The sequence below is a fragment of the Pavona decussata genome, unplaced genomic scaffold (assembly GCF_977016875.1).
Source record: "Pavona decussata unplaced genomic scaffold, jaPavDecu1.1 SCAFFOLD_93, whole genome shotgun sequence".
NCBI lineage: Eukaryota > Metazoa > Cnidaria > Anthozoa > Scleractinia > Agariciidae > Pavona > Pavona decussata.
In genome coordinates this window covers 1,118,762-1,145,739 of record NW_028145510.1, presented here as the reverse complement: position 1 = coordinate 1,145,739, position 26,978 = coordinate 1,118,762, and the positions used below count along the sequence as shown (strand labels likewise).

Sequence of the window (26,978 nt, the reverse complement as noted above, 5' to 3'; positions counted from 1 at the left end):
ATTGGCTAATAACCCGGTGTAAACACAAATATAAATTTTTCACTGAGTCCTGCCGCGCTGTCGGAGGAAGGAGAGGTAACAGAATTACCAAATATATGCTTTTTTTGTCATCTCACTTCGAGAAGCTACCTTCCTCGATATTAAGATAGGTGTGCCTGGTTATGACAGGTAGAACGTCAAATGGAAAACAAAAGCATCATCTTTTAGTTGAAAAGAAACCATAAATTATTGAAATAGCAATGAGTTTAGTGTATGGCAGGAACACGTGTTTGCAGGGAAGTGTGTTTAATTTCTCTCTACGTCGTTAAGGGGGATAAAATACAAACTGAGTTCTTTTCAGATCGCCCAATGAGACTTTCGTTTACAGCGTTTTGCAGCCGAGCTTTGGAGTGATAAATTTAGAGGAAGTAGTTTGAACAACATTTACACGAAAAGTACATCGACTGGCGCCTCTCGTTAGTACACTTCCTTGCTAGGGCTTTTTATTGTTTGATTTGACCCAACATTTCGGGGGGAAGAAAGCAATTAATCGGGATTTGTTGAACTTTCTTCCAGCATCATAAAACCATAAACGTTTTTTTTTAATTTCGCCTGGGTATCATTTACTTTAGTTTGGTGAACTTCAAACTTACGCCAAAATTTTCGACCAATTTTGGGCCGTCGATAAAACTCGGAACATGGAACATTCCGGAACATCCCGGAACATTTCGGAACATCCGGGAACACAGAAAAAAAATAATAAAAAATTAAGATACAAAAAAGAAATGAAATAAAAATAAAGGAAAAAATGAAAAACAAAAGTGGTGTATATTTAAATGAAATGAAATTACATTGTATCCGAAATAATTTCATATAAGAGGTACGAAGTAGGTGGGACGGTAGGACAAATTGAGTTTTGTAACTGACTCGCGGCGGGAGAAACAAATCGACCCATTTAGCAGCTTTTAGAGGCGGCACTTCATAAACAGCGGCCGAATCTTGAAGAGAAATTATTTTACTCTAATCCGGCGCGATGAAACACTGCATTTTTCCTATTGAAGTGAAACTTAACGTTGTAAAACGAACCAAAAAATCCGCAATCGAATAAAAGGACTGGTTATTCTCCAAAGAGGCGAGTATATTCATGTGATTTTGTTGACAAAACTTTGCTGTTTTGCAAGATATTGTTTTTCTTGTAGTGTTGACACTGCAACTTGTTTAACTTCAGAGCAGTCTTTTAAGCTCTTTTTTCGGTACATGTTCGTTATTTCCCTTGGAGTTTTATTTCTAATCTCGTCCGATTTTGCTTCGTTCAAAAGAAATTTAGCTAAAACAGTCAGTCAAACAAATGTCTGGCAGCATTGTTAGTATCGTTTGCATAAACTACTGACAAGTTTTTCTTGCATATATTTCTAATTTTAGCATTTATTTCTGACAATCTTGTCTGAGAACAAACAAAAATACTTAAAACAGTAGGATATAACGGCAAAGATTAAGCTGTGTGAGTAATTTTCACTGAAAGTCTTACTCAAGGACATATTTGAAGTATTTTTTGGTCAGTGTAGCCATTTTCTCTGAGGGTCACGTACGGCCTTCTTGATAAGCAAAATTTACTAGACAGTGACAGTGTTACGTAGCGCACTTTGACTGTTCACAAACCGGTTCGTAAAAAGAATAACTAAAAACAGAAAAGATAAATATCATTTGGAGTCTATTTAAATTGCGCTTTTATAACACAGAGGGAAAAATGTTTTTTAAACTATGAAGGGACTTCGTAAACAGTCAGTAAAACACTCAGCGTAGGCGCAAGCAAACCAACAAATTATTTAATTTTTCGTGGCGTACAAAACAAACAAAACCGCCGACGAGAACAGTTCCCATTATACACATGTAATTAAGACAGAATACAAGTTAAATTCAGGAGCAAACTAACAACGATAAAACCAAATGTTAGGCATCAATTAATTTTCACCTGCGCTGTGAAGCTTCCTACCAGACGAACATAGATCGATAAAAATAGCAAACGGTGGATCCAAAGAAAGAACTTGAGGAGTAATTTCTGCCGTCCTAGCTGCAGCACTTGATTTCCATGTATCTTTGGTACAAACAACCCGACTTACAGAGTCGAACTCCAAAGAACCAAGAAGAACTCGTTGTTTTTGGACACAAAACGCAGAAACCAACGAAATGTAAAACTGTCGTGCTCAACCAATCAGGAGCGAGCATTTTCGCCGCTTGACCAATCAGGAGTAAGTAATTTTGCCCTCGGTGACTGGAAAATTACGAAAAACTGCCCTCTGTTACAACAAATCAGCATTCAGTAATTCTGCCCTCTGTATTACATTGTTATTGTTGATGTCGGAGCAGTTAAGCCAGCGACACACTCGGCGATGTTATACGCCGATCGCCGAGATCGGCGTATAAAATCGCCGATATCTGGCATGTCAGATATCGGCGATTAAATTCGCCAGCATTCGCTTAGTGTGCCCGTTCCCGGGGTTTTCTACGCTCATCACTGCAAATCGCCAGTGAAGTCAGGTTGGGCAATTTTTTCACATGACTTTTCGAAACTGCCAAATCGCCCCGATCGGCGAAACAAAATCGCCAAGTGTGTCTGCAGTAATCGGCGGCGATCACATTCGCCGCGATCGGCGTATAAAATCGCCAGGTGTGTCGCTGGCTTTAGCTGCATATGCATTAAAAATATATATAACTTCCGAATGGATGAGGAACTCATAATGTTATTACGTTCATACAATAAGCAGACTTTTATAAATGTTATTAAAAATAGGAATTTTGGAACTCCGCTTTTAAGCTTGGCTAAATATATATTTTAATGGTTACACCTACATCTTGCCACCGGGGGAAGCGCGCTTCTTGAAACTCTTGCCTAATTTCAGACTAAAATATGTGATTTTTCTATTTCAGACACGACCTTCTTGTCGATTGCATATCATCCAAATTTTCCAAATGATCATGTTAACTTGCTAGAAACATACAAGAAGCTAAATTGGTTCATGGACCAATATCATGTCAAACATATGAGTAGCTAGGACTTCGTTAGTGGTAAAAATCTATGCACTACTTCAACTGATTTCAAAACGTACCTTTGCTAGAATGGACACCGTTTGTGTAGTTTCAAACCACCCAAAGTACAGTATGTGTTTAGCCCGTAGTTAAATGCTTACTTATGGTTGAGACACCGGAACACCATTGCTTCTTTTACTGGCAAATTAAGGCTGCACCCGCATTTCACATGTCATTCCTTATATTTACTCCAATTGGTTTCTTCATTAATCTGCTCTAATTGCTTTCAGATAGCGCCTCACAAATAAAGATTTTAAAGCGGTAAATTTTGTTTTAAAACATCTCTTCTAGTGAAGACCTTACCTGATAATACATATCGCGAAATTTCGCTCTGCATGCAAAGGTCGTCTTTAAGACAACATTTAATTTATCTATCTCTTACCCGTGGCGCAACGATTTTAACAGCTAATTACTTTGGGCCGCCAAAGAAGAATACGCGAATGAGCACGGAAAACCCTCAGGCGTTTCTCCATCGTATTTTCTTCTTTCATTTTGCGCGAAATCCCTGTTTTAAAACCAATTTTTCGGTAAAATGGAGAGGGGTTTTGTAGCTCCAAACCAGCCAAAGTAGCGTATTTTCTTTGGCCGTAAATGACAGTTCGCTTTTGGTTAAGGCACAGAGACAGTCAGTCGTCTTCTACTGACAAATGACTGGTAGTAATCAAATATTATAGAGTGCGTTTGACACCTTAAAGTGAACAAATTTGGCAAAGTTGTGCACCCTTTCATGTTCGTTTTAATTTGAATATTTGTTGTTATTTTTTCTGTTTTTTTTTCTGTATATTACCCAAAACTAGCATCTTATAGTAGAATATTTGAGGTTTTCGTTTCAAATTAATAACTGCGTGTTTCGTCCAATTTCTGTGGAATTGTTGAACAAATGGAAGGAATTTTAACAAAACAGTAGGAATTACTTTCCATTGTCCCACTGCAGCCCCAAGTTGCGCAATTGTACGGCCTGCTGCGTGACACTTTTTTACGTAGCTCTTTCGTCCTTTTATATCTATACGTAATGGGTAACTACTAAGTTAAAATTTTTGCAATAAACGAAGCTGAGTTTAAAATTTCAGCGGCTACGTTGTTAAACTTAAAAATAAGAGAACGTATTTTCGGCCCGCCTGTTGCGTGACACTGTCGAACTTTAAAATACACAATATTTTCGGTAAAACGCTTTCAATCTTTGAGTAAAAGGGAATTTACAGGCCATCACACTATTTTGGTCTTCTACTGAAAAAGTATTTTACCAAACTTACGCGACTATAAAGCCGTAAAAATGTCGAACTGAATCGAGCTAATTTGCATACAGTTTTGAAAGACATCTCAGGGCCAAGGTTGTTCAAAGAGCGGATAACTCTATCCAGTGGATAAATCGCTATACAGCGGACAAAATGTACTCCAACCAATAGATTTTATCCGTTGGATAGCGAATTATCCCCTGGATAAAATAATCCGCTCTTTGAACAACCGGGGCCTGATGTCAGTTTCTGATGCGTGTATATTTCAGATCACGTTTTTGTATTTCGATTTTATACTAACGTACTAGAAATACGTGACTCGCAAAACCTCGCGAAGCTAGGGCTGGGTGGAAAGCCCTCTTCACCCGTATTGTAGTATTAAATGAGGAGATTAATTTTTCCGAACAAAGCAACTATTTTGATGAGCATGGTCTTTTCGTAGTTCCACAGGCTAGTTTGCATGGGGTTGAAATCTATTTCTGACACGACGAAATGTACAAAGGGCGTGCAGCGTTGTCGTGTTCGATGAATTTATTTCCCACGGAAAATTATTTTACCGCTGCCACAAAACGTGTAATTTCTTCAATGCAATCTTTCACAAAAAATATTTCTGGATGAAAGGTAAAAGATTCTGCGGAGATATTTCCATCTAGTGAATATTGATGAACATTGCAGTTGAAATGTGACTCGCCACTGAACGCAAAACTCCCCGCTGTATGCAAATTTTGCTCCAACAAACTGCGTGTTTGTCTTCCAACCTGTTTCTGCCTAGCAACCTTCCCTTTGTCTGGTGTCATTCAGACTTTGTTTTTCACTGTTGCCAGGCAACATTTTGTCCCAAGATCCATCGACCCACCCCTCGACGACAAGTCCCATAAAATGTCAACTCAAATCCGTATTAGGAAGCGTTCTTCCTAGGTCGAACGCAATGATAATGGCTACACCTAAATCTTGCCACCGGCGCACTTATTGAAACTCTTGCCTAATTTCAGACCAAAATATGTGATTTTTCCTAACCTATTTCTGACACGACATTCTTGTTAGGCCTTCCAACTCCATTTTACTCGTGAAAATTATATCCAATTCCAGACAATCCTCATCCTATTCAGCAAAAAGTGGTCAAAATCTATGCTCACACTAAAAAGGCTTCCGCGGTCAAAAGTGAAAATTAAACAAGACTTATCCTTGTTAATCACAAATTTATAGAAGACGTTGCTTTTAAGGGTACTTCCTGGGTTCGATAGGGTAAAAAAGGGAAAAAACATTTTTTTCGACCAAATAGAATTTGGGGATTTTATCTAACATTTACTGAAAAAAAAATTGAAAACTATTAAAAAGCGCGCAAGATATTTTGGAAAACGTATTTCCATCTAAAAGTAAATAAATAAAAAAGGTGTCATAATCTTCTTAGTGCGAGACGCCCCAGAGGAATCTTCGCGGCAAACGCTTCATCCGGGAGCTCTTATTTCAGAAATAGGCAGGCATATTTTGTTTACATCTCGCCTGCAGAAAATTTCTCACTTCGAATTTTCTATTCTTTGCCGGCGCTTCCCACATGGAAAAGTCATCAAAAAACGAAAAGAGCCTGTGGATAAAATCCCGGAAGATGCCAGGGCCTAAGAAAAAGGGAAAGATAGGTTTCATCGAAGATCGAAAACAACAAAGGCTCTTGGTTCGACCAAGAAACTCTAGTCGACGTTGAAGGTTCTGTCGAAGGTGATCACGAAGAACTGGAGCAGCGGCCTTCAATTTAATCCACTGTTATTGGATCAAGTACACAGAGGTCGATTGCCGTGCAAAAGTCCTGCAGCCGTAACTTTGCAAGCGTCCTGTGAAAATATCAAATATCATATTCTACATCCTCTGGGCCGATTTCTTTCTTCTGCAGCGAGATAAAATTGGAATAAAATCAGCAAGAATTAGACCGATGAAATAGAACTCAACAGAAGCGTATCAGCCCACGTGTAATACTGGAGATAGCGCGTTCTGCGTGGCCCTTTCTCTCGCTTTTTGCTCCGCTCCACGCTATCTTGAATATTTCTTACGAAGAAATCACCATCGTACCTAAATAACAGTAAAAATGCGATTTTCTTTCATTATAAATTTCCTTTGATACGAAATGAATAATCGCTTTAGCTTGAAGCGTAAATTACATTACACGCAATCAAAACGAACAACCAACCCAATAGATTTCATCTCTGTTATCAGTGCACTCCTCCGAGTAGTGCACAGTTCGGCAAACTCTCCGCTGACGCGTTTCTGGTTTCGTTAGCCTTGGTTTTTCCCCGTTTTCCTGGTTGATTTTTACGTTTTCCTTTCGCCACTTTCCCCATCTCGCTCGATCACAACAGCGGAGTCTAAAACGTGTCTGCAACGCGATACTTTTTCCGCGAAATTCTGTGCTATTGTTGTTGACGCCATGGGGTCCTGTTGCTCGATTGGCTCGCCACTTAATGAGGTGTCATAATCTCCTGTGGAGGCTTGTTTTTCTTGCAAACCTTTATCGAGCGAAAACTTGCACTTGAATTTTGGCAGAGTATGTCGACTTTGAACGAATTAATAGGGTATGTAGTTTTGACGGATTGTCGTGAAATTTGGCCAGAAGATTCGAGGAATAATGACAAACAAAAAAGTGTCAGGGAATTTTGATTTTCAAAATATTTTTCCCGTGGCAACTGTTTACGCAACACGACTCAAATATTTTTTGCTACTCAAACTTTAGACGTGGATATCTAAATAACCAATCAGAATTTCGAAAAAGCCGGACACCTTTTTGTTGATTGATGCCTTGTGAATAACACTGTGCAGCGATTTCGTTCTTCGCGCGGCGTTCGATAACCGATTAATTCAATGGAACGACCATCGGTGGATTCGAGGTTCTACTGGCTCCTGGCACTTAAAAAAGGAAAAGATCGCTCAATTATATTTTTTATAGGAAACTACATTTATTAAGCTTTATAATGATATATAGTTTGTTAGAGGTTTATTAAAACTTGCGCGCGTACGAATTTTTTTCCAAAGGACACCCGCGAACCCAGGAAGTATCCTTAAGTGCGTCATGCATGGAAAGTTTAAATATCTTCTTTTCAATTCACCATGAGGGTCGGTTTTCATTACGAAGGTATTACGTACTAGGAATTAATTTAAATGTAAAAGAGCTGACTCGGAGATGTTAAGCTTTAAGGATTGTTAAACACTTTAACACATCTCTTCTAATGAAGACCTTACCTGATAATATATATTGCGAAATTTCGCTCTGTATGCAAACGTCGTCTTTAAGTCAACATTTAATTTCAATCATTTAAGTTTAAGTGAGTGGCTCCCTAAGTTCCTCATAACCGAAATTGCGCCTTCATTCAGTGTCACCCCATTTTTTCCTACCGTCCCACCTACTCCGTACTTCTTCTTATATGAATTTCTTTCGGATACCATGTAATTTCATTCTATATAAATATACACACACTTTTTTTTTTTTTCATTTTTTCGTTAATTTTTATTTTATTTCATTTTTTTATCTTAATTTTTTATTATTTTTTTTTCGTGTTCCCGGATATTCCAGAATGTTCCGGGATGTTCCGGAATGTTCCATGTTCCGGGTTTTATCGACGGCCCCAATTTTGCCCGAGTTGTGCTTAACAAAAAATGTAATTTCTGACGGTTGAGTGACTAAGGAACGAATTAGTCAGAAATTACTATTCTGATGGCACGATTGAGAGGTTTTAGTATTCTCAAGGGACAGTTTTGAGTATTTAATGTTTTAGCGGGAAATATTAATCATTCTAGCTCGGTCAGTCCTCCTGTTCGCTACTTTCAAATTTAGTTAAATTTTTTCCATGGAGTTAAGGGTTTTTTGTACCTCTTCCTCGAGGTTCCGTGCCGCTGCATTAGATGGGAAATACGTTTCCACATATTTTTTGGCCACATCTTAAGGGCCGTCGATAAAATCCGGAACATAGAACATTCCGGAACATTCCGGAACATCCCGGAACACGAAAGAAAAAATTAATAAAAATAAAGGAAAAATGAGGGTGTACTTCAATGGTATGTACTTCATGTATCCCTTATTATAATAGGGGATATATGATACATACGATAAATGGGGTGTTGTAACTGACCACACTGAATGGAGGCGCAAGTACTTTCCCGCCATTTGCAGCACGTGCTTATCGTCCGCTACGCCAGAAATGGATCAGTTCCGGCTCGGCTGACCAAAAAATCAATTTCCTGATGTTCAGAGTAGAACTAAAACTCGTTGGGTGGCCCCCTAAGTTCTCATAACCGAAGTGGGGGGCTCCCTAAGTTCCTCATAACCGAAATTGCGCCTTCATTCATTGTGGTCAGTTACAACACCCCATTGTACTACCGTCCCACCTACTCCGTACTTCTTCTTATATCAATTTTTTCGGATACGATGTAACTTCATTTTAATATAAATATACACCCCCCTTTTTTTTTCATTTTTTTCCTTTATTTTATTTTAATTTTTTTTTTTTTTTTTGTATCTTAATATATATTTTTTCGTGTTTCGGGATGTTCCGGGATGTTCCGGAATGTTCTTTGTTCCGGGTTTTATCGACGGCCCATCTAAAGAGTGTTTTTTAGTGGTTTTTCGAATCTAGCGTGGTGCACTTAATGTTTCAAGCTTTTCAAGTTAGACTTATATTGTAATAAGTATATATTTTTGGTTTTCACGTGACGTCACCAATTTCTAGAATTCAAAACCGGGAGGCCTACAAAATTTTTACCTTCATTCCTTTTGAAAATAGAACAGTTGCAATTTCCGAGTTTTCATCGTGCGTGACAGTCAAGAGGACGGCCGTGACAGAGCTGTTCGCTATCTTAAAATTGCCTCTTCGGGTGATTTTCAGCATTCTAAACAATTTAAGTTTGAGGAGAAATATTTATCTTAACATTCGAAAATTCACAAGGGAAAACAAACCTCTTTTCTGGCAAAAGTGAACTCCAGATGTTTTTCCTATTTCCGGCTTCCCTGTTTGTGTCCCTCAGAGGGACACCAACATGGCGTCTCCATACTAAGATCTATAAATTTGTGTGAAACATTTTGTCAAATAACTCGAGTACGGAATACCGCACAGACCTGACACTTGGACAGGTTTCTTATTTACTTATCATCTATAACATGTAAATTTCTTGACTTCATTCATGGAATGGTTTCTATTTTTTTTTTTCACGCACACGGCAATGGCGTGACAGTGAAAACCGGCAATTTAGTGCGGTACGGCGTGTAATCCAGTAGGACTTTCGTGCCGAAATGGATTTTTTCGCTCTTTTGCACTTATTTTGGGCTGAATAATAAGAATCCGATGGGGTTCAAATTTTCCGACCCCGTCTTCCCATGTTTCTGGCTACTTAAGGATTTAACTTATGTTAATTAGATGCAAAAAAAGGGTTTGCGAATATCTTTGCTCTAACTCAAGATACATCGACGATACTTGACACGAATCTTGATCTTGATGACGTACATCGTATGACTTAAATTGGTTACCATGGCAACCAGCGATGACGTCAGGATTAACTGCCTGCTATTTTGGTGGCTTCCATCTTGGATCCGCCTCTTGGATTTCGAACTCTTATTTTTGTAAAGCAAAACAGTGCATTTTTGATAAACTTTAACTAACAAATGATTTCCATTACGTGCGATGTCCAGTTAAGTGCAGAACCTTCTTTATTTTCCTTTTTTTGTGAAACGCATGTACTCTTTCAGTTTTCTCATACAAAAATATCATTGACTTTCGTTAGTCCCATAGTAACAACGCAGAGGCTATTCGTCTTCTTTCTGTTATGTATAATACTAATGTACAGTTCCGTTAAATGTGTTCGTGCATAAAATGTGACTAAAGTTCTTACACACTAAGAGCATCATCATCCTCCTCCTCGTCATCAACTCGTGTGTCATCTGTGAATGGATTTGCACAGTTTTTTCCAAAGCATTTACAAAGAGGAGTGCATGGAATTCCGTTCTTGAGACCGTCACAGCGTCCCTTGCAGTCTGACTTGCAGCTGCATTTGGTAAGCTCAACAACAGCTTGAGGTGCAGGGAGAGACAGGCACATAACGGGAAAGTATGCTCATTGGTGTTCACTCCAGCCATTCTCTTTAATAGGAGGAAGATCTGGGCAGCTGGTGGTATAGGATTTGTCGCGCATGGCCATGAAGTTTGCGCGCGTGATGTGTGGGAGTAAGGAAACACGCGTTGGAGGAAGAATCTCACCTTCCAAGTTCCTGGATCGAAAAACCTCCCATCGAAGTTCAGGAAGGGTGGTAGGTGCCGCTTTGCAGTACACTTGGTAGACAGATTTCTCTAGGTCTTTAACTTGAGTCGGCAGCTCTCCGTTGGCTAACTTGTTTTGGATAAGACCCTCACCAAGCTTTCTGAAACAGTCGATCGCGGGATGGTCGTTATCGAGGGCCATGTAAGCTTTTACCCAGCTCTTCTTCGTGATACCAACAAACTCCCCCCCCCCCCCCCGCCCTTGCGCCCTTGCCTGTCAAAAACTTCAGGCTATCCAGATTTCCATGACGTTTCCTGGAAACCAAGTCGAGCAGCAGGACTAGTACGTCAGTGTCTGGCGAGGATACACAAATCTCTCGCGACAAATGCTCATCTAGTGAATGCAACACCTGGTAAGGGATCAGCGTGTCCGCTTCTTTGTGGGTGCGTTCTTCACAGTCGAGACATCTGATTTTGTTATCGTAAACCACGACCAGCTTGAGGACGTGTTGTTGGAGAAGCGCGCTAATAAACCATTGGCAAACAAAGTGACCAGCATGCTTTTGGACTTCGACGATGACAGAAGGTCCTTGATGGACATGGTCAGCCTTATTTCCGGATGTATCTGGAACTCGACAAATGTTGTGGATCTTTTTTGGCGCGTCTTGTTCTTCAAGGAGCTTTCCAAGTAGCGATAAAACACTACTCGGCCTTCATCAAAACAAGAATAGCCTGAAGTTTTTGACAGGCAAGAGCGCAAACTACAGAGAGATTGATGTTATTCAGCGAGTCTCAGTGATTGAAATACACAAGTGTCAAGGTCTGATTGGATTGCACCACTTTACCGGAGCCGTTCAATTTTGGCGATTTCCTGAAGTTTTGGGGAAACTCCAGAAACCCAAGAGTATCCAAGATAGCCGCTATTTCGCAATCATAACGAAATTAACAGGTCAGATGACATCATCACTTCTCGTTGTTGACCTCAAAGAAAACATCTTTTGACGTACTATCCATCCTCCAAGTCTCTCTGTCATAGTTTTTATCTTTGCGAAGTTATGGAGGTGCAAGTGAAATACGCCCCCCCCCCCCCCCCCCATCCTTTCAGAAGCCAAATTAAAAAAAGCCTGGTCTAGATAGGGCTAAGAAATGAGATTTTCTTGGATCATTCAGAAAACGGCACATATACGCAGCAGCAAATTCCTAAAAACATAAGAACACAATGCGTGCAGAACCGATAACTATTGCTGAAATGGTTTCTATCAAAGACAGTGTAGCGTTACCCGGATGTAATCACTGCAAACAATGGAACATCCCATGCAGGTTTTGTGCCTAAAAGAAACTCATTTTCTACAGGTGTTGTTTGCAAAATGTTGTTGACCTTCTTGTATTTTTATGAAAAGTACCAGTTTATGGATTGATTGTCTACAGCTATTAGTTTAAAAACGTTGTTGGCCTTCTCAGTTGTATGGTTATGGAACTTAATTATAATTAAATATTTCATGTGGCTTCTGAGTAAACAACTCCATTTAGTGTTCAGCGGCTAAAAAAAACATGGTGGACAGTAAATTCGCTTCAATGTGATAGACTTTCTCGTTACATGACAGCTTTAATGAAACTCTTCCAGCGTTTTTATTAAAATCAAACTGGTAAGAAATGTTTAATCGTGCTTCGTGGAGAATTTTCAAAGCGATAGTTATCTCATTTCCTGGTTTCTTGCTAACATTTGTTGATGACACGTTGATAGAAATATGGCCGTGTTAGTCGAATTTCACAATTTCCACCCCTCATTTGTGTCACACAAACTGGATTGCGGCCAATATATTTTTTTAACCGATTTTCATAGACAATGGATGGCACTTTCCACTGATATGTAGAAGAGCCTTTGAGAACGAGCCACTTTTACAATTGATTCCTTTGAAGGTGGGCTAAATCACATGTTGCAATATTAATGCTCAAAGTAAATAAACTTTGTGCCCATAGATTTCACACAGTAATTAAAGCTTATGATTGCAATTCATCACATTGTAAACGTGGAGGGTCATCATTTATAGCTAGCGAATTAGGAAGTTTTGAATGATCTGTATTATCCAAAACTAACAGCTGCAAGTTTTGCAAAATTCACGATCTCGCCAGTGGGAAATTTAGCGAAATCTATCTCGTAGATAATAATTGAATATGAGGTTCTTATGGATAGTCGGTGTTAAAACTTACTTCCTGAGCAAAAGCAAGCGATCTTCGCCTAAAATAGCCTAATTTATAATTTATGTGCATTTGGAGACACCAAAAACGCAGAGACTCTTCTAGGCTAACATAGAAAAATGCTGGTTCTTAATTTAACAAAAGATGATAGATTCTAAGCTCAGTAAAAAAAAACTAAAGATGAAATATAGATTAATGTTGTCGTGAGCGTGGGACAAGGGCTTTCACTCATGTATAGATTTTCTAAATAAGAAGGAAATTCAAAGCAAAACAGCGGATAAACATTCAGCGTTTAATTTCACGTTGAGTCTTCTTTCTATGGCTTATGTTTAACAACTGCTTAAGCTGCACGTTGAGCGTTTTTAGTCTTCCTTACGTACGCAGCTAAATTTTTATGTTTTACTTTCAGCTAGCATTTTTACAACAAATTAAATTTCAGGATTTTGCAGTTACTACTAACTTACCTCCTGATGCATGAAATTTTTTTTTTTACACGTTTGCATTTAAAGGAAAAATATCAGACTACCTGTTTGTCAGAAACTCAAATTAGCTACAAACAGGCCGCTCACAAAATTTTAAAGGCTGGGCGATTAGATGTAAAATTGTACATTATGTCATGGCGGCAATCTTGGTGGTTAGGAACAAACGATGTGAGCAAATTTTCTTTTGTTTTGGCAGCAACATGGCGGTAATGCAAACCATCTATATCAAACACAAGGCAGAACGTTTCATCCGAGTTCCCAACACCGAGAACTGGGTTGAAAAAACGAGGCACAACCGAGCTCAATTTTTTTAACAACTCCGAGATGTTTCAGTTCGAATTGGGATTAAACGTTCTTTCAAATGTTTGATATAGCTTCTCAAACCATTAACAACTCTTAGGGAAATTCAAATAAAAAGTTGTCCAAATTTTATGATAATTTAGATCACATTTCGAAACCTCTTTCGAAGGTTCTACGTCTTTGCTAAAAGCCGGAGCATAGACAAATGTAAATACTCAAACGCGTTTGTAAGTACCATAGCACTTCAATTTTCCCAATGTATGGTAATATTACACAGACGGAGAGAACGTCATCAAGATACACTAATGTGAAGAAGCAGAAACATAAAATATTGGTGTTTATACGCTACCGTAGCACTTCAGTTTCCCTAATGTGTGGTAACCTTGCTCGCCACTATCGCCAGTATCGCCAAACCTGAGCTGTCTAACAGGAAGATGTGACTTGTCAGTGAGGAGACCGCTGTCCTCCCGCCACACGTAATCATTTACATCACAGTTACAACCATATCTGGGGTCTGCACATGATTTGGTCATCCCGCATGCGCACCTGCCACTCTCAGAGGCTCCGCCCCAGTAAGTCATATAAGTACAATCACGTGACACCCACCACCCATGCATATTGCGAAGCAAGATGGAATTCTTGCACTCATACTTGATAAACTGTTCACAGTGTGAGGAGACTGTGGTGAGGCTTGCCAGCTGAGACAGACTCGCTCCCGTGTAGTGAATATCAAGTAAATAACTCCCCTTCCCTTCATATCCTTTCACCGATGTTCTGCTTTCACTATCGTGACTGATGACTGTCACGCCAACTCCATTCTTGTCAGTCATATTGCAGTAAGCTGTGAATGGCTCCAGACCTCCCACGCCATCTGGATCAATAGTGTAATTGCCTTGCTGTGCTGTAGGATCGAACCTCTTCAAATCACTACAGGACTTTGGCATAGACGTCGCGTTGTTGTCTGTAGAAGTAACCAACAAAAAATCCAAATAAATATTACTTGCTGAAGAACGTCATAACATGAAACGGCAACAGTTCTCCCGTCAGATTTAGTGTTTGAAAGAGGCCAATTTGGTCCCGGGAAAACAGGAGGCAGAGATCAGTTGGCGAGAAGCCGCTGAGCCAACCAAAATTCTGAAATTGCATTATCCAATGGGCCAGTTTTTAATAAAAATTTATATACTCTAACTGTGTTTAAGGTTCCAGTTTATCACCTTCATTAATGTGCCATATATACTTGGGTTCATGATTTTTGAATACACCAAGCTTTAATTTCAGAATTTCACAACCCTTCCCTCCACCCTTTCGCGGGTGTGAAAGTATTGAAAAAAATTCGCAAAATAATTTTTTTTATGTCGAATCGGTTCATCTCTCCTTCCAAACCTTATAATTTGCATTTACTTTGACGTAGGATAACATTACTTATACTTCATACTCTTTTTGCTGGTGAAATGTCTTTGCCCGTATTCTTTCTGTTGTAAACTGGTCAAACCGGGACACTACAATGTATTAAGGTCTCATATTTTTGCGCAGTCTCTTGACCTTATTTGGTAAAATGACATAATAGTGGAATAATAATTAAACATATTTAGCCTTTTCTCGAGGTCAAAATACGTTAACGTCATCATACATGATTTGTATTGTGAGTTCTTCTTTCTGAGGTAGGAGCCAAGAGAGATGTTAATCTGGACTTAGCTTTTGTTTCACGACAATGACTGCTGTAGGTTTTCATTCTTTAAATTTTTCTCAGGAAAAAAGTGGTTCAAACTGATCCTGGCAAATGTAAATACTCATACGTATTAACATACACTCTGTTTTTTTATAAGAACGTCTAATTTTGGGGCTGAGGCTGAACGTTCTTATATTTTTGTGCGATTTGAGGCTGAAAAGTTCTTAAGCTGTTCTTAAATTACATGGTATACACTACATGTATTTCAGTAAATCCGAATGCGGACATGCTGAGATATGGTATCAAGAACTGCTGATTATGACAAATCAAAATGTGTCACCCGTTGTTAATGTTATACAAAACATGCCCTTAAGTATTTTGGCTAATTTACATTTGTTACCTTGATTTTATATACAGATAAGCAAAATAAAAACGTTCTTAATAGTCTCAGCCTGAGGAACGTTCTTAATCCGTTCTTAAAATTTTGGTTAATCTCAGCCTCAACGTTCTATTAAAAAAGGCTCTTACAAAAAAAACAGAGTGTATGATATGTGAGTTTATACGGTACCATAGCATTTCAGTTTTCCCAGTGTGTAGTAACCTTGCTCGCCTCTATTGCCAGTATCCCCAAACCTAAGCTGTTTAACTGGAAGATGTGTCTTGTCTGTGAGGAGACCGCTGTCCTCTCGCCACACGTAATCATTTACATCACAGTTACAACTATATCTGGAGTCTACACATGAGTTGGTCATCCCGCATGCACACTTGCCATTCTCGGAGGCTCCACCCCAGTAGGTCATTTGAGTAGAATCACGTGATACCCACCATCCGTATGAACCGTTGTTAAACCACAAACGCGAATGATAACACTCATACTTGATAAACTGTTCACAGTGTGAGGAGACCCTGGTGAGACTCGCCAGCTGAGACAGACTCGCTCCGGTGTAATGAATGTCACGTGAGTAACTCCCTTTGCCTTCATATCCTCTCACCAATGTTCTTTTTTCACTGTCGTGACTGATGACTGTCACGCCAACTCCGTTCTTGTCAGCCATATCGCAGTAAACCATGAATGGCTTCAGACCTCCGTCGCCATCTGGATCAATAGTATAATTGCGTTGTTGTGCTCTAGGAAACAAATTCTTCAGGTCGCTGCAGGACTTTGGAATGTTTCTATCTGTGGACGTAACCACCAAAAAATGCGAATAAATATCATTTGCTGAATAAACAAATAAAAAAAACACTAACTGTACTCTTCAGATTAAGTCATAGAACGCAGCCAATGTTACCCCGGAAAAAACCAGACGCTGTAATCAGTCTAAATTCGCAACGATATCAATTAACGAGAAATTGTTTTTCTAGGTAATCTGACTGCGTCTAAGGTTAAAGTTTACTGCCTTAATCTTTTACAAGAAACTACTATAATTTTCTTGGGGTATACGTAGAAATGTACCAGCCTTACAGAATTTTACATCTCTGCGTGCTGAAGGTATCCAGACATTTTTGCAATATGTTTTGACATTGAACAGTTCAGCTCTTTTTCAGAAATTATTTGGAATTTGCTTTTACGAAGTAAACATGGCTTAAACCTCATTCATTAGGATCGATCTATGCCATAAAATCGTGATAGAACTCAGCCGTGGGGGTACTTGCCCGACGGCGGACACCCGGGGTGGCCACTCAATCACCGCCCTTATCACACGCTTCCGCTTGAACCTGCAGATCAACCTCGTTCCCAGGGTCTCTCCTCTTCATCTCCCAGGGAGCTCCCTGGGACGTGAAGAGGAGAGACCCTGGGAACGAGGTTGTGGGCGGATGTCAGTTTTTCAAGTCGATCCCAAAGGAGTTCAAAAATTACCGATATGGGTATGTTGCCAATAGCAACGTCGATATTGTGACGGCATCACTCAGGATTTGTATTGTGACGTCGTCATTCAAAGGGTATCAACGAGTTGAGAATTTCACCCTTACCTTACATCTAATTCATGACAAGTTTGCATTCTAAGGAAACAACCTGCATGTCTCTCAGCAGCTCTAATGTGAATTTTTTTTGCGGCTGCCGTGAAGACCTCAGAATCAAACTCGCAACAGCTGCAGCATGACCTTAAGTGGAATATGCGATTGAGTTAATCGAACGCTTCGAGCGAAGAAAAGCTGTCAATGGAAGAACGAAGATAGCTGTGAAAATGCAGATACAGATAGGCCAACTACCTTTCTTTGCGATGGGGATGTTTTATTTCAAAATGGCAATGGATTTATTTACAAAGAAACTGAATATTCATCAAAACTAACGAGCAACTCTCCGAAAGTCCTCACAGTGGTGAGAGCTACCTCGATGGGGACAAGAAAATTAGCTAACAAGTTACTATTCAATGTTGTCACCCCAGCAGGGAGCTCTTCTTACTAGCCAATAATTTGAGCTAATTCCCATCACGAATCCTGAAGCGGAAGCCTTGTATCCTCAGTGAGGTGTTATACCAGGTGACTACAATATAGCTGAGCGGTAATACTGAGTAGTTGCTTTGATATTCTGTTCATTTGGTTCCAGCAAATTGCGTCTTCGTTAGAATTTCGAGTTTGTCGAGTTCTACAGTTAATTTTTCTCAGAGTTTATCATTCAGGTGACTATGCTCCTTCACGCGCTCGTTCAAACACTTCGCCTCGATTTCCTTTTTCCCCTGAGAAAAACAAATAGACCATTTCTGAGTTGCTTTGAACGTCATTGTGAAAGCGAGGCTAAGTGCAAAGTTTTTGTTATGAAAATTAGTTTTCATTCATATGGAAACAAAACTAATTTTCATATAAAAAGTTTTGCACTTAGCCTCGCTTTCATAGTGAGGTTCACAGCAACTCTGAAATGGCCCATTAGACAGACGCAAGACCATGGTGAAGAGCGTTCCGATTTCATAAGCCGCGTAGCATTGGAATTGACGGAAAATTAACAAGAAAAACATGGCTCGAAAGCATTGCAAGCCAACTGTTTAGGTTTAAGATTACCCTTTGTTAACAGACGGAGGGAACGTTATCAAGATACAATAATGTAAAGGAGTAGAAACATAAGATATTAGTGTTTATACGCTACCATAGCACTTCAGTTTCCCCAATGTATGGTAACCTTGCTCGCCGCTATCTCCAGTATCGCCAAACCTGAGCTGTCTAACAGGAAGATGTGACTTGTCAGTGAGGAGACCGCTGTCCTTACGCCACATGCCATCATTCTTATCACAGTTGCATCCATATCCGGGGTCTGCACATGAGTTGTTCATCCCGCATGCGCACCTGCCACATTCAGATGCTCCGCCCCAGTAGTTCATCAGAGAAGAATCACGTGACACCCACCATCCATGTAGTTCGTAAAGTAAAATAGAGCCACGACACTCGTACTTGATAAACTGTTCACAATGCGAGGAAACTCTGGTAAGTTGCGCTAGCTGAGACAGACTCGCTCCTGTATAATGAATGTCGCATGAGTAGCTACCATGCTCTTCATATCCTTTTACCAATGTTCTTCTTTCACTGTCGTGACCAATGACTGTCACGCCAACTCCGTTCTTATCAGTCATATCGCAGTAGCCTATGAATGGTTCCAGAACTCCCTCGCTATCCGGATCTATGACATAATTGCCTTGTTGTGCCGTAGGATCTAATCTCTTCAGGTTGCTGCAGGACACTGGCAGAGAAATCTTGTTGTTTTCTGTGGAAGTAAAGGCCCGTTTAAACGGTTTCAACATTTGACCAACATTCGTTCAACAAAAGTTGAACCAATGTAGGGAAAATGTTGGAAATGTTGGTTTCAACGCCATTCAACATTTTCAAGAACAATGAAAATGTTGAATTGATGTTGAAGGAAAGTTTATATCAATTTAAATTGGATTCAACAAGCTTTCAACATTTTTTTACACTTTCAACAATGTTGAAAGACCTGTTCAAACGTCCCCGACAATTGACGAGAAACTATGTATCTAACAACACATCTGATTACATCTAAAGTTAAATTTAACTGCGTTCATGTTCCCAACAAACCTCTGAGTGTATCATTCTTTTACGCCTGAGGAAAAATTCACGTCACCCGTGTGGTAAAGGTAGCCGAACGTTTTGGTAATACTTCTTGACAATGAATAGTGCTGCTCTTCTCTAGAATATATTCCTGTGACCCACAGCGCGTGCAGCGATCGAAAGGCAACAAAATAGTCAGGATTTGTAAGATAGAGCTGAGATTAATCAGCTTTGTTTGGCATTTTACAGCAATATATCGCGCAACGAATAGTTGCACAGATTTTCTCTGACGAAGGAATAACGCTTGAAACCTCAGCACTCCAATATCTTTACTTTGGTGAAATTACCTATCAACTCTATTGAGAAAACCAAACATTTGTTTCTACTCTCTCACCGACGCAGTACCACGGTCTTTCTTTTTAGAAATTAACCCTCTTATCTAATAGAACATATAGCCTCGTTTAATGTTTCCAGGATTAATGGAATGAATAATTAATATTACAAACTTGCGAAACCACGCATTTCTCCCTTTTTTATTAATATTTTGATTTTTTTAATTTTTTTTTTTTCGGAAAATATAGTAAGTGACATTTTGTCTCCCAATTGATGACTTGAACTCTAAATGACACTGGTATAATTTTATGTATTCTATGTAAGACGAGATATATTGACGTATAAGGATGCCAACATGTGTCTGTAAGTTTACATTTAATTGTGTTCAGCTTTATTAGCACACATTAGGATAAACGACAAAACCAGCTAAAAATAAATGGTCTCCATAAATTAAGAGAGCTCGGTAAACTTATGATTTTCTGAAATTTGGGCGAGAACTCCTCATTGCCTGATTCTTCAACAGTGAAAATGAGATTGTGATTGTTCCCGTGATTCAAATCAGTAAAATCTTTTTAAAATTTATACCTCCAATACTGTTACCTGAATATCGGGCCATCCCCATATAGCGGGCAGGGGCTTCCATGAAACAGGCCGGACAGGTTTCTCTCGAGTGCGAGTTCAAATCACACTGATTCGTGTCCAGCCAGAAATTCAAGCTCAGGCAACTTGGGTCATCGATGCACAAATCAAGGCAGTCGGAATAGTTCTTTGTGACGCTGGAGCTGTAGTTTTTGTTAAAGAGAGCGAATCCTTGCTGAGATCTTTCTCCGCGACACTTCTCGCTTCTGGCTTGTATTGCTTGAAACGGAGACAGGTAATATACGAGGACGAAATAGATTTGATTCATTTTCTCTTGTTCAGAATTTCCTGTTTAAGTTTAGTGAACGCTATTAAAGAACAGCTTTTTGTTCAAGAGTGCGAAATCATTGCCAAATTGTTTTCTCTGGCCTCGACACTATTCGCTGCTGACTTGTAGATCTTACTAGGAAAGGCGGCAAATAATTTTCATCTTCGTGTTCCTTTTCAGCTGTTCAAACACGTTTTTCAATTGGAGCACTATGGTGGCCGATGTTTGCCATTAATATTTTTCGTTGTTTAGTCAAGATTTTGCACAAAATATTTGATATAAATCAAAATTAAATCAACAAAAAATCAAATTGACTAATCAAAGTTAAGTCAAAATTAAATTAGTAGAATAAAGAAATGCAACAAAAACCGATTTGTAAAGCGAAACAACTTTAATAACAAAGTGTAAACAAAATAGAAAGTTGATTGATGTTGAAAATAATTGTCTGAGGCAAATGAAAATAAAAACTCTCTTCTGTTTCAAAACGAAAGCAAAATGCAACACATGTGTCAAATAATTTTTAAAACAAAAGCAAAACAAAAAGTAAAACGCAAAACAAAAGCAAAACAAAAAGTAAAACGCAAGTCAATTTAATCTCTCCATGGTCTATCGTTGCCATAGCCCACAAGGCTTTGCGATGGTATAAAGAGGTGAGAGACTGGGAAATAGTCTAAGGATGGAACAAAATGGCTTCCAATGTTCGAAATCCTGCCTGGCGATCAGACATAAAACTAAGAGAAGATATGGAGAAATATGTCAGTCAAGGTTTGCGGCGAGATGAAATCTTAGACTTTCTCATACGAGACTTTCCACAGTATGCGTGGAGTTTTCGTACTCTCGATAGAAGACTGAGAGAGTTTGACATATACTTCTCTGACACAAGAATTTCAGTTGATGAAGTAAAGGAAGCGGTAAAAAATGAACTTGACGGTCCTGGATGTCTTCTTGGGTATAGAGCAATGCAAAATAAGTTAAGGCAAGAGTACAACCTCAACGTACCAAGAGATTTAGTGCACGATGTTATGTTTGACCTTGACCCTGATGGGCTGGAAGCAAGATGCCCCGCTAAGAGGAATAAGAAAGTTAAGGGACAGTTTACGACAAAAGGAGTGAATTGGGTCCATTCCATGGATGGTCACGATAAATTAATGGGATATCAAAACAGGACATTCCCACTTGCAGTTTATGGAAGCATTGATACTGCAAGCCGGAAATTGCTATGGTTAAAGGTATGGGTGAGCAACTGTGATCCAAAGCTTATAGGTCGATGGTACCTGGAGTACCTTTATGTGTCCAGGAAATTGCCGTCAATCATAAGAGTCGACAGGGGTAGTGAAACTGGCATTATGGCTACCATGCAGGCATTTCTAAGACAAAACCATGGCGACATCGAACCAAGAGATACGGTTGTGTATGGACCATCAACAGCAAATCAGGTAACTAATATAAGAAATTATTGGTTTTAGAAGTGTACTATTGTAGGATTGCAGTGATGCAGATTGAGTTGTTCGCATTTTGTAAGTAAAGTTGAAACTCCACATTACAAGCAGCCCTTTATTACGATTAAATGTTTGGTTGTGTTAATGGGGTCCTTAGTTTTGTACTTACCAAGGTCATGTTTGACAAGGTCATGTTTGACAACTTGACATTTTTTGCTGCACCTCCATAAGTACAAGGCAAGCACAGGTGTACAGCACATTGTGCCCAGTGACTTAACCCATTACTCTGGAGGTGGCATTTTTTCCGAAAATTTCTCAATGAGGAAATTGAACTGTGTACTAATCTGGTCTCTTGATAGTCTTGTGACTCAGGAAGAAAGCAGTCAATCATATCCACCCAAACTTTGAAAGAGTGGAAGGATCTGCTCCCGGCCCTCCCTTGATTTTTTGAGATGGAAGCAATTTTTTTTCTTTGTGAAGTCTCATTTCCCAGTCCATTAAAAGATAAGGATTCAAGGGTATTGGGGCACTATCTGACAAGACCACTGCCAGATCTGGCCTCTTTGGCTAAACACACCACAGTATATATCAAGAAGTGGAGTAATTAAAGGATATAATTATTATGTCAGTGCCATTTACCAGTCTCATGCTTATTGCCGTGTCTCTGATCAATTGACAGATTGAGCGTTGGTGGAGGGAGTTACATGAGAGATTAGAAAGATATTTTAAAGTGCAGCTCTGTATGCTGAAAGACCAAGGCCTATATGACCCAGACAATGAAACCCATAGGTAATCGTCTAATTTGTTGAAGTCTCTACTACTACTTCAATACAAAATTACAATTTAACATGGTTTCATAACGTGTTTTATTTATCATAGCAACCTTTACAGCTTTACTTTCTTTTTTTTTCTCTTACCTTTTTTCTTTACTTTTCAATAGGATGCTGTTGGCTTTCATTTTAATTCCTGTTGTACAAAAACAGCTAGACTCATTTCGTGAAACCATCTGGAACAGTCACAGAATCAGAAGACAGAAAAATACTTCTCTTCCTGATGGTGTGCCAGATCACATTTATAACTTTCCACAAGAATATGGGTTGGAAGAGTGCGGTGAGGGATCCTAATAAGTTCATTTCAATCAGCTAATAAATTGATGCTCAACAGACATTTTAGTTTCGGGCATGCGCATAGGTGGCCTTTAATGTTGACCATGAGGGCCACTGAGTTTTTACCTGAATTCTTACTTCACTAAGGTTAATCGGTTTTCACGGTTTGTACGGCAGTTAAGTTGACTTTTATGAAGGCCCATCGGTGAAACTGGAATTGCCAGTTTGTCTCACGGTGCCTCGTGTCGAAATAAACGTTGAAATTTACAGCTGGTTTCCATTCGCATCTACACATGCAAAAATTCAAGAAACTGAGTCGTTAGCAAGCCCAAACACAATAATAATAATAATAATAATAATAATAAAAATAATAATAATAATAATAATAATAATAATAATTGTAAATGGATGTCAGCTGACATGTTCTCTTTCAGGATGGCCCGTGACAGAGGACCAGCTAAAGGAAGTTTCTTTACAATCAGGGGTACTAGAAACTCCATCAGATTTTCTTCATCTGGACTTCCGGAAAGCATGTGAGGAGCTTATACCATCCCCTGAAGAGGTGGAGCCAAAACACTGCATGGATGCCTTTTTGTACTTGAAGAACAATTTTCCACCGAATATGCAAATAAGCAGAAACTAAAATTCTAACTATTCTTGTTGAAGTTGAATGTGTACATGTACATTCCAAAATTTCACTTTCAGTGTATTGGTGGTAGTAATAATTATTGAAAAATAATGGTAAAGTTATGGATACTAAAACTTAAAATTATTTTGCAAATGCCTTTACAATATCATGTTAAACAGCGTTCCCATAATCAAAACCCCCATGAAGCCACCTGATACGTTCAGATAAAAATTGCAATAAACTTTATTACTCTGTTCGTGAACATTTTTGTCAGGGTTAAAACCCTGACTTCAACTCAGTAAAAGACAGCTAGTTTATGGTAATCGTATACAATCTTAAACACAACATACTCTAATGAGGTTACAATTTTCATTCAGTTGAATTTTAAGTTCTTTTAGTGTCTAAAACTTACTGACAGTAGATGTAAGGTTTTTGGGTTACAAAGGTTGTACATGTTTTATGTACCTCATTTCACAATGTTGCTTTGACAACTACCTATTCAAACTGTCCGGCAAATAACTATATAACTCAACTCACTATGAAAGATATTTGTACTAAACTTCAAAGAAGAATTCATTAAATATCAGATTGCTAACATACATTCTTGACAAAAATAGCATTGTGAAATGCCAGAAATTTCTACTTTAATCTTTGAACACAAAGCATCTTAAGGGTATTAAGGTGCAATACTTGGACACAAACCAAGTGTAATAATGTGTGTTTCTACAATGTTGCAATAATAGAAAACTGTGAGGGATTTAGTTGTTAAAGGTATTATACACTAATCAATGGCTCCCCCCTGAGGGGGCAGGTACTCAGGGGCATTTGTTGAAATTTGGCGGGCATATTTTTGCCTGAGAGTGTAGGAGGAAACATCACTATCATACCCAGGGCCTGTTTGTAACACCTACCTTAGTAGTCTGAAATGTCAGCCGTCTCCCGCGGGTTAGTGGGAGGAGACGGCTGACATTTCAGACTACTACCTTAGGGACTGTTTGAAATACTTAGCATTCTTATTTCGAGGTCAGGGGTGTATGTTATTTCTGGGTGTTTTGTAGAGGCATTTTGTGCACAAGTTCTTGTATTGAATAGAAGTTAAGCGAATAATGCATGCCTTTAACATGTGGAACTACAAGAGAACAAAGGAGGCCCCACCCAAGTCAAAAGCCATGGATTGGTGCATAAACCCCAGTCTTAAATCCTTTTGGACAAATTAAGTTCAGAAACACAGTTTTTGAGTTACAAGGCCTGTAAACCTAACAGGTGACAATACATGTTACATTTGTGTGAATTAATGAAATTGTTAATGGCTGTAGTTGACAGATTTCCAGTTGAAAATAAAACCTCTTCATCTTCCATTAATTTCTTGGATGCTATTTCAGGGTCAAAAAGATGATACCCACTGCCTTGCATGTCTAGTATCATAAGCTCCTTCTCAGAGTGCTCGTAGGAAAAATGAACAAGACTTTCTGCTTTCTTCAAGATTTCTGAATCATTGGAACTCAATTCCGCATTGTTGTTTATATACTTGGTAAACTCTCCCTCAATAAATTCTTCGATGGTTACAAATTCTCCCCCTTCCATTTTACCCATATAGATTTTTTTGTACTTTAGGGTTTCCCCATACAACTCCAAAGCATCCTCCTTGGAAAGTTCATTTTGTAATTTAGCAGCAATATTTTTAGCTAACATGTGCATTTGAACGACTTTTTTCGTATGCTGCTCTAGAGTTTGCTTGATTGCTTCAATATTCTCAACAGCAGCTGGCAGATATTTCTTTACGACCCATTTACAATTTTGAAAACCTGTCGTTTTGCTGGTAGCTTGAAATGCTTTCCTGAAGCCTCCAATGCCAAAGGGCTCCTTTTCGATAGTAAATTCGACTTCTTCTGGATTCCCAGACCAGCTCATTTGGTTGACGTCGAAAGTGTACAAATGTACAATCTCTGTTGATTTGTCATGGATGACTTTCCCGAGCTTGAGCATCTCAACAACAGAGAGACTTTTAGGTACCATTTCGCTGATACATGACTTTTTCTTTCTTGGTGAAGGCTCACTCTTGGGTTGTGTTTCTTGTCTTCTTTTAATTCCTTGCACGTGCACGGCAGCTTCATGTTCACTAGACTGAACCGGGTCGATAAACCGAATATGAACAACTCTCATATCGGGTATTTGGTCCAACGAAGAGCACGATGGACCTTGCTCTCCTGCCAAGACATCACACAGCATTTCATCGCCAATTCTTGAGGCGAAATGTTTTTTGCATGCAATCTTGATGTTAGCCAACGTCACCTCGTCGTAATCATATGGTACAAACTCTCTCGGTCCTATTCGTGAATACTTTTGCGCTTTACCTGACATTTCTGCACTTAGCCTTTGGATTACAACCTCTTGTTTTGCCAGTATGTCATTGCTCAGACCACCCTTCTTACCGGTTCTCTTCTCCTTCATTGCTGTTTTGAAATTCTTCCATGCGGCGGCCATCTTGCTTCTGGAAAAACGCAAAGCCTTGTGGGCTATGGCAACGATAGGCCATGGAGAGATTAAACTCCACGCATACTGTGGAAAGTCTCGTATGAGAAAGTCTAAGATTTCATCTCGCCGCAAACCTTGACTGACATATTTCTCCATATCTTCTCTTAGTTTTATGTCTGATCGCCAGGCAGGATTTCGAACATTGGAAGCCATTTTGTTCCATCCTTAGACTATTTCCCAGTCTCTCACCTCTTTATACCATCGCAAAGCCTTGTGGGCTATGGCAACGATAGACCATGGAGAGATTAAATTGACTTGCGTTTTACTTTTTGTTTTGCTTTTGTTTTGCGTTTTACTTTTTGTTTTGCTTTTGTTTTAAAAATTATTTGACACATGTGTTGCATTTTGCTTTCGTTTTGAAACAGAAGAGAGTTTTTATTTTCATTTGCCTCAGACAATTATTTTCAACATCAATCAACTTTCTATTTTGTTTACACTTTGTTATTAAAGTTGTTTCGCTTTACAAATCGGTTTTTGTTGCATTTCTTTATTCTACTAATTTAATTTTGACTTAACTTTGATTAGTCAATTTGATTTTTTGTTGATTTAATTTTGATTTATATCAAATATTTTGTGCAAAATCTTGACTAAACAACGAAAAATATTAATGGCAAACATCGGCCACCATAGATTTGAGGCCAAATTTCAATTATTTTAGTCTGTATACGTATGGAATCAGAGTAGTAGTTTTATCATAAAGCGGGAAAAAGAAATTTAAAAAGCGTTTCAAGCACACTGTAAGTGGCACGCAACGCTATAAATTACAAACTTGGGAAAGCGTGCATTTCCTTCCTCTGTTATCGACAATAATGTTGATTTGTTGTTGTTGTTGATGATGATTTTTTTTTTCT

At 38.9% G+C, this 26,978-nt stretch overlaps 5 protein-coding genes across 5 annotated transcripts in view; 1 reads left to right on the top strand and 4 right to left on the bottom strand.

Annotated features, from left to right (window-relative positions):
* LOC146473494 (contactin-associated protein 1-like) overlaps positions 1-3,185 on the bottom strand; it is a 131,524-nt gene extending 128,339 nt beyond the window's left edge. The window contains exon 1 of the mRNA XM_085118165.1: positions 3,087-3,185. The gene's annotated coding sequence lies outside the window, so the exon portion shown is untranslated. The remainder of the gene's footprint in view (positions 1-3,086) is intronic.
* LOC146473492 (contactin-associated protein-like 2) overlaps positions 1-16,361 on the bottom strand; it is a 129,443-nt gene extending 113,082 nt beyond the window's left edge. The window contains exon 1 of the mRNA XM_085118154.1: positions 15,752-16,361. Coding sequence (XP_084974280.1) covers positions 15,752-16,253 — 502 coding nt within the window. The 5' untranslated portion in view covers positions 16,254-16,361. The remainder of the gene's footprint in view (positions 1-15,751) is intronic.
* On the bottom strand, positions 13,853-15,884 carry LOC146473493 (contactin-associated protein-like 2). The gene is made up of 2 exons (XM_085118059.1): positions 15,752-15,884; positions 13,853-14,475 (listed from the first exon to the last, which is right to left on the bottom strand). The coding sequence occupies exon 2, from the start codon at positions 14,456-14,458 to the stop codon at positions 13,853-13,855; it is 606 nt and encodes a 201-aa protein (XP_084974185.1). The 5' UTR covers positions 14,459-14,475; positions 15,752-15,884.
* Positions 16,362-18,196: 1,835 nt separating the features above from the next.
* Positions 18,197-20,427, bottom strand: LOC146473491 (contactin-associated protein 1-like). Its single transcript, XM_085118376.1, has 2 exons — positions 20,113-20,427; positions 18,197-18,877 (listed from the first exon to the last, which is right to left on the bottom strand). Exons 1-2 carry the CDS (start codon positions 20,417-20,419, stop codon positions 18,255-18,257), a joined length of 930 nt encoding a protein of 309 aa, XP_084974502.1. The 5' UTR covers positions 20,420-20,427; the 3' UTR covers positions 18,197-18,254.
* A 264-nt stretch (positions 20,428-20,691) lies between these two features.
* Positions 20,692-23,693, top strand: LOC146473490 (uncharacterized). The gene is made up of 4 exons (XM_085118375.1): positions 20,692-21,855; positions 22,538-22,647; positions 22,799-22,968; positions 23,399-23,693. Exons 1-4 carry the CDS (start codon positions 21,106-21,108, stop codon positions 23,605-23,607), a joined length of 1,239 nt encoding a protein of 412 aa, XP_084974501.1. The 5' UTR covers positions 20,692-21,105; the 3' UTR covers positions 23,608-23,693.
* The last annotated feature ends 3,285 nt before the right edge of the window (positions 23,694-26,978 follow it).

Coding starts and splice junctions, on each gene's coding strand:
- LOC146473493 (XM_085118059.1), bottom strand. CDS start 14,458: ATGCCAAAGTCCTGTAGTGATTTGAAGAGGTTCGATCCTACAGCACAG.
- LOC146473491 (XM_085118376.1), bottom strand. CDS start 20,419: ATGAATCAAATCTATTTCGTCCTCGTATATTACCTGTCTCCGTTTCAA. Junction 18,878..20,112: donor GGGGATGGCCCGATATTCAG/GTAACAGTATTG, acceptor TTACTTCCACAG/AAAACAACAAGATTTCTCTG.
- LOC146473490 (XM_085118375.1), top strand. CDS start 21,106: ATGGCTTCCAATGTTCGAAATCCTGCCTGGCGATCAGACATAAAACTA. Junction 21,856..22,537: donor GACCATCAACAGCAAATCAG/GTAACTAATATA, acceptor ATCAATTGACAG/ATTGAGCGTTGGTGGAGGGA. Junction 22,648..22,798: donor CCAGACAATGAAACCCATAG/GTAATCGTCTAA, acceptor ACTTTTCAATAG/GATGCTGTTGGCTTTCATTT.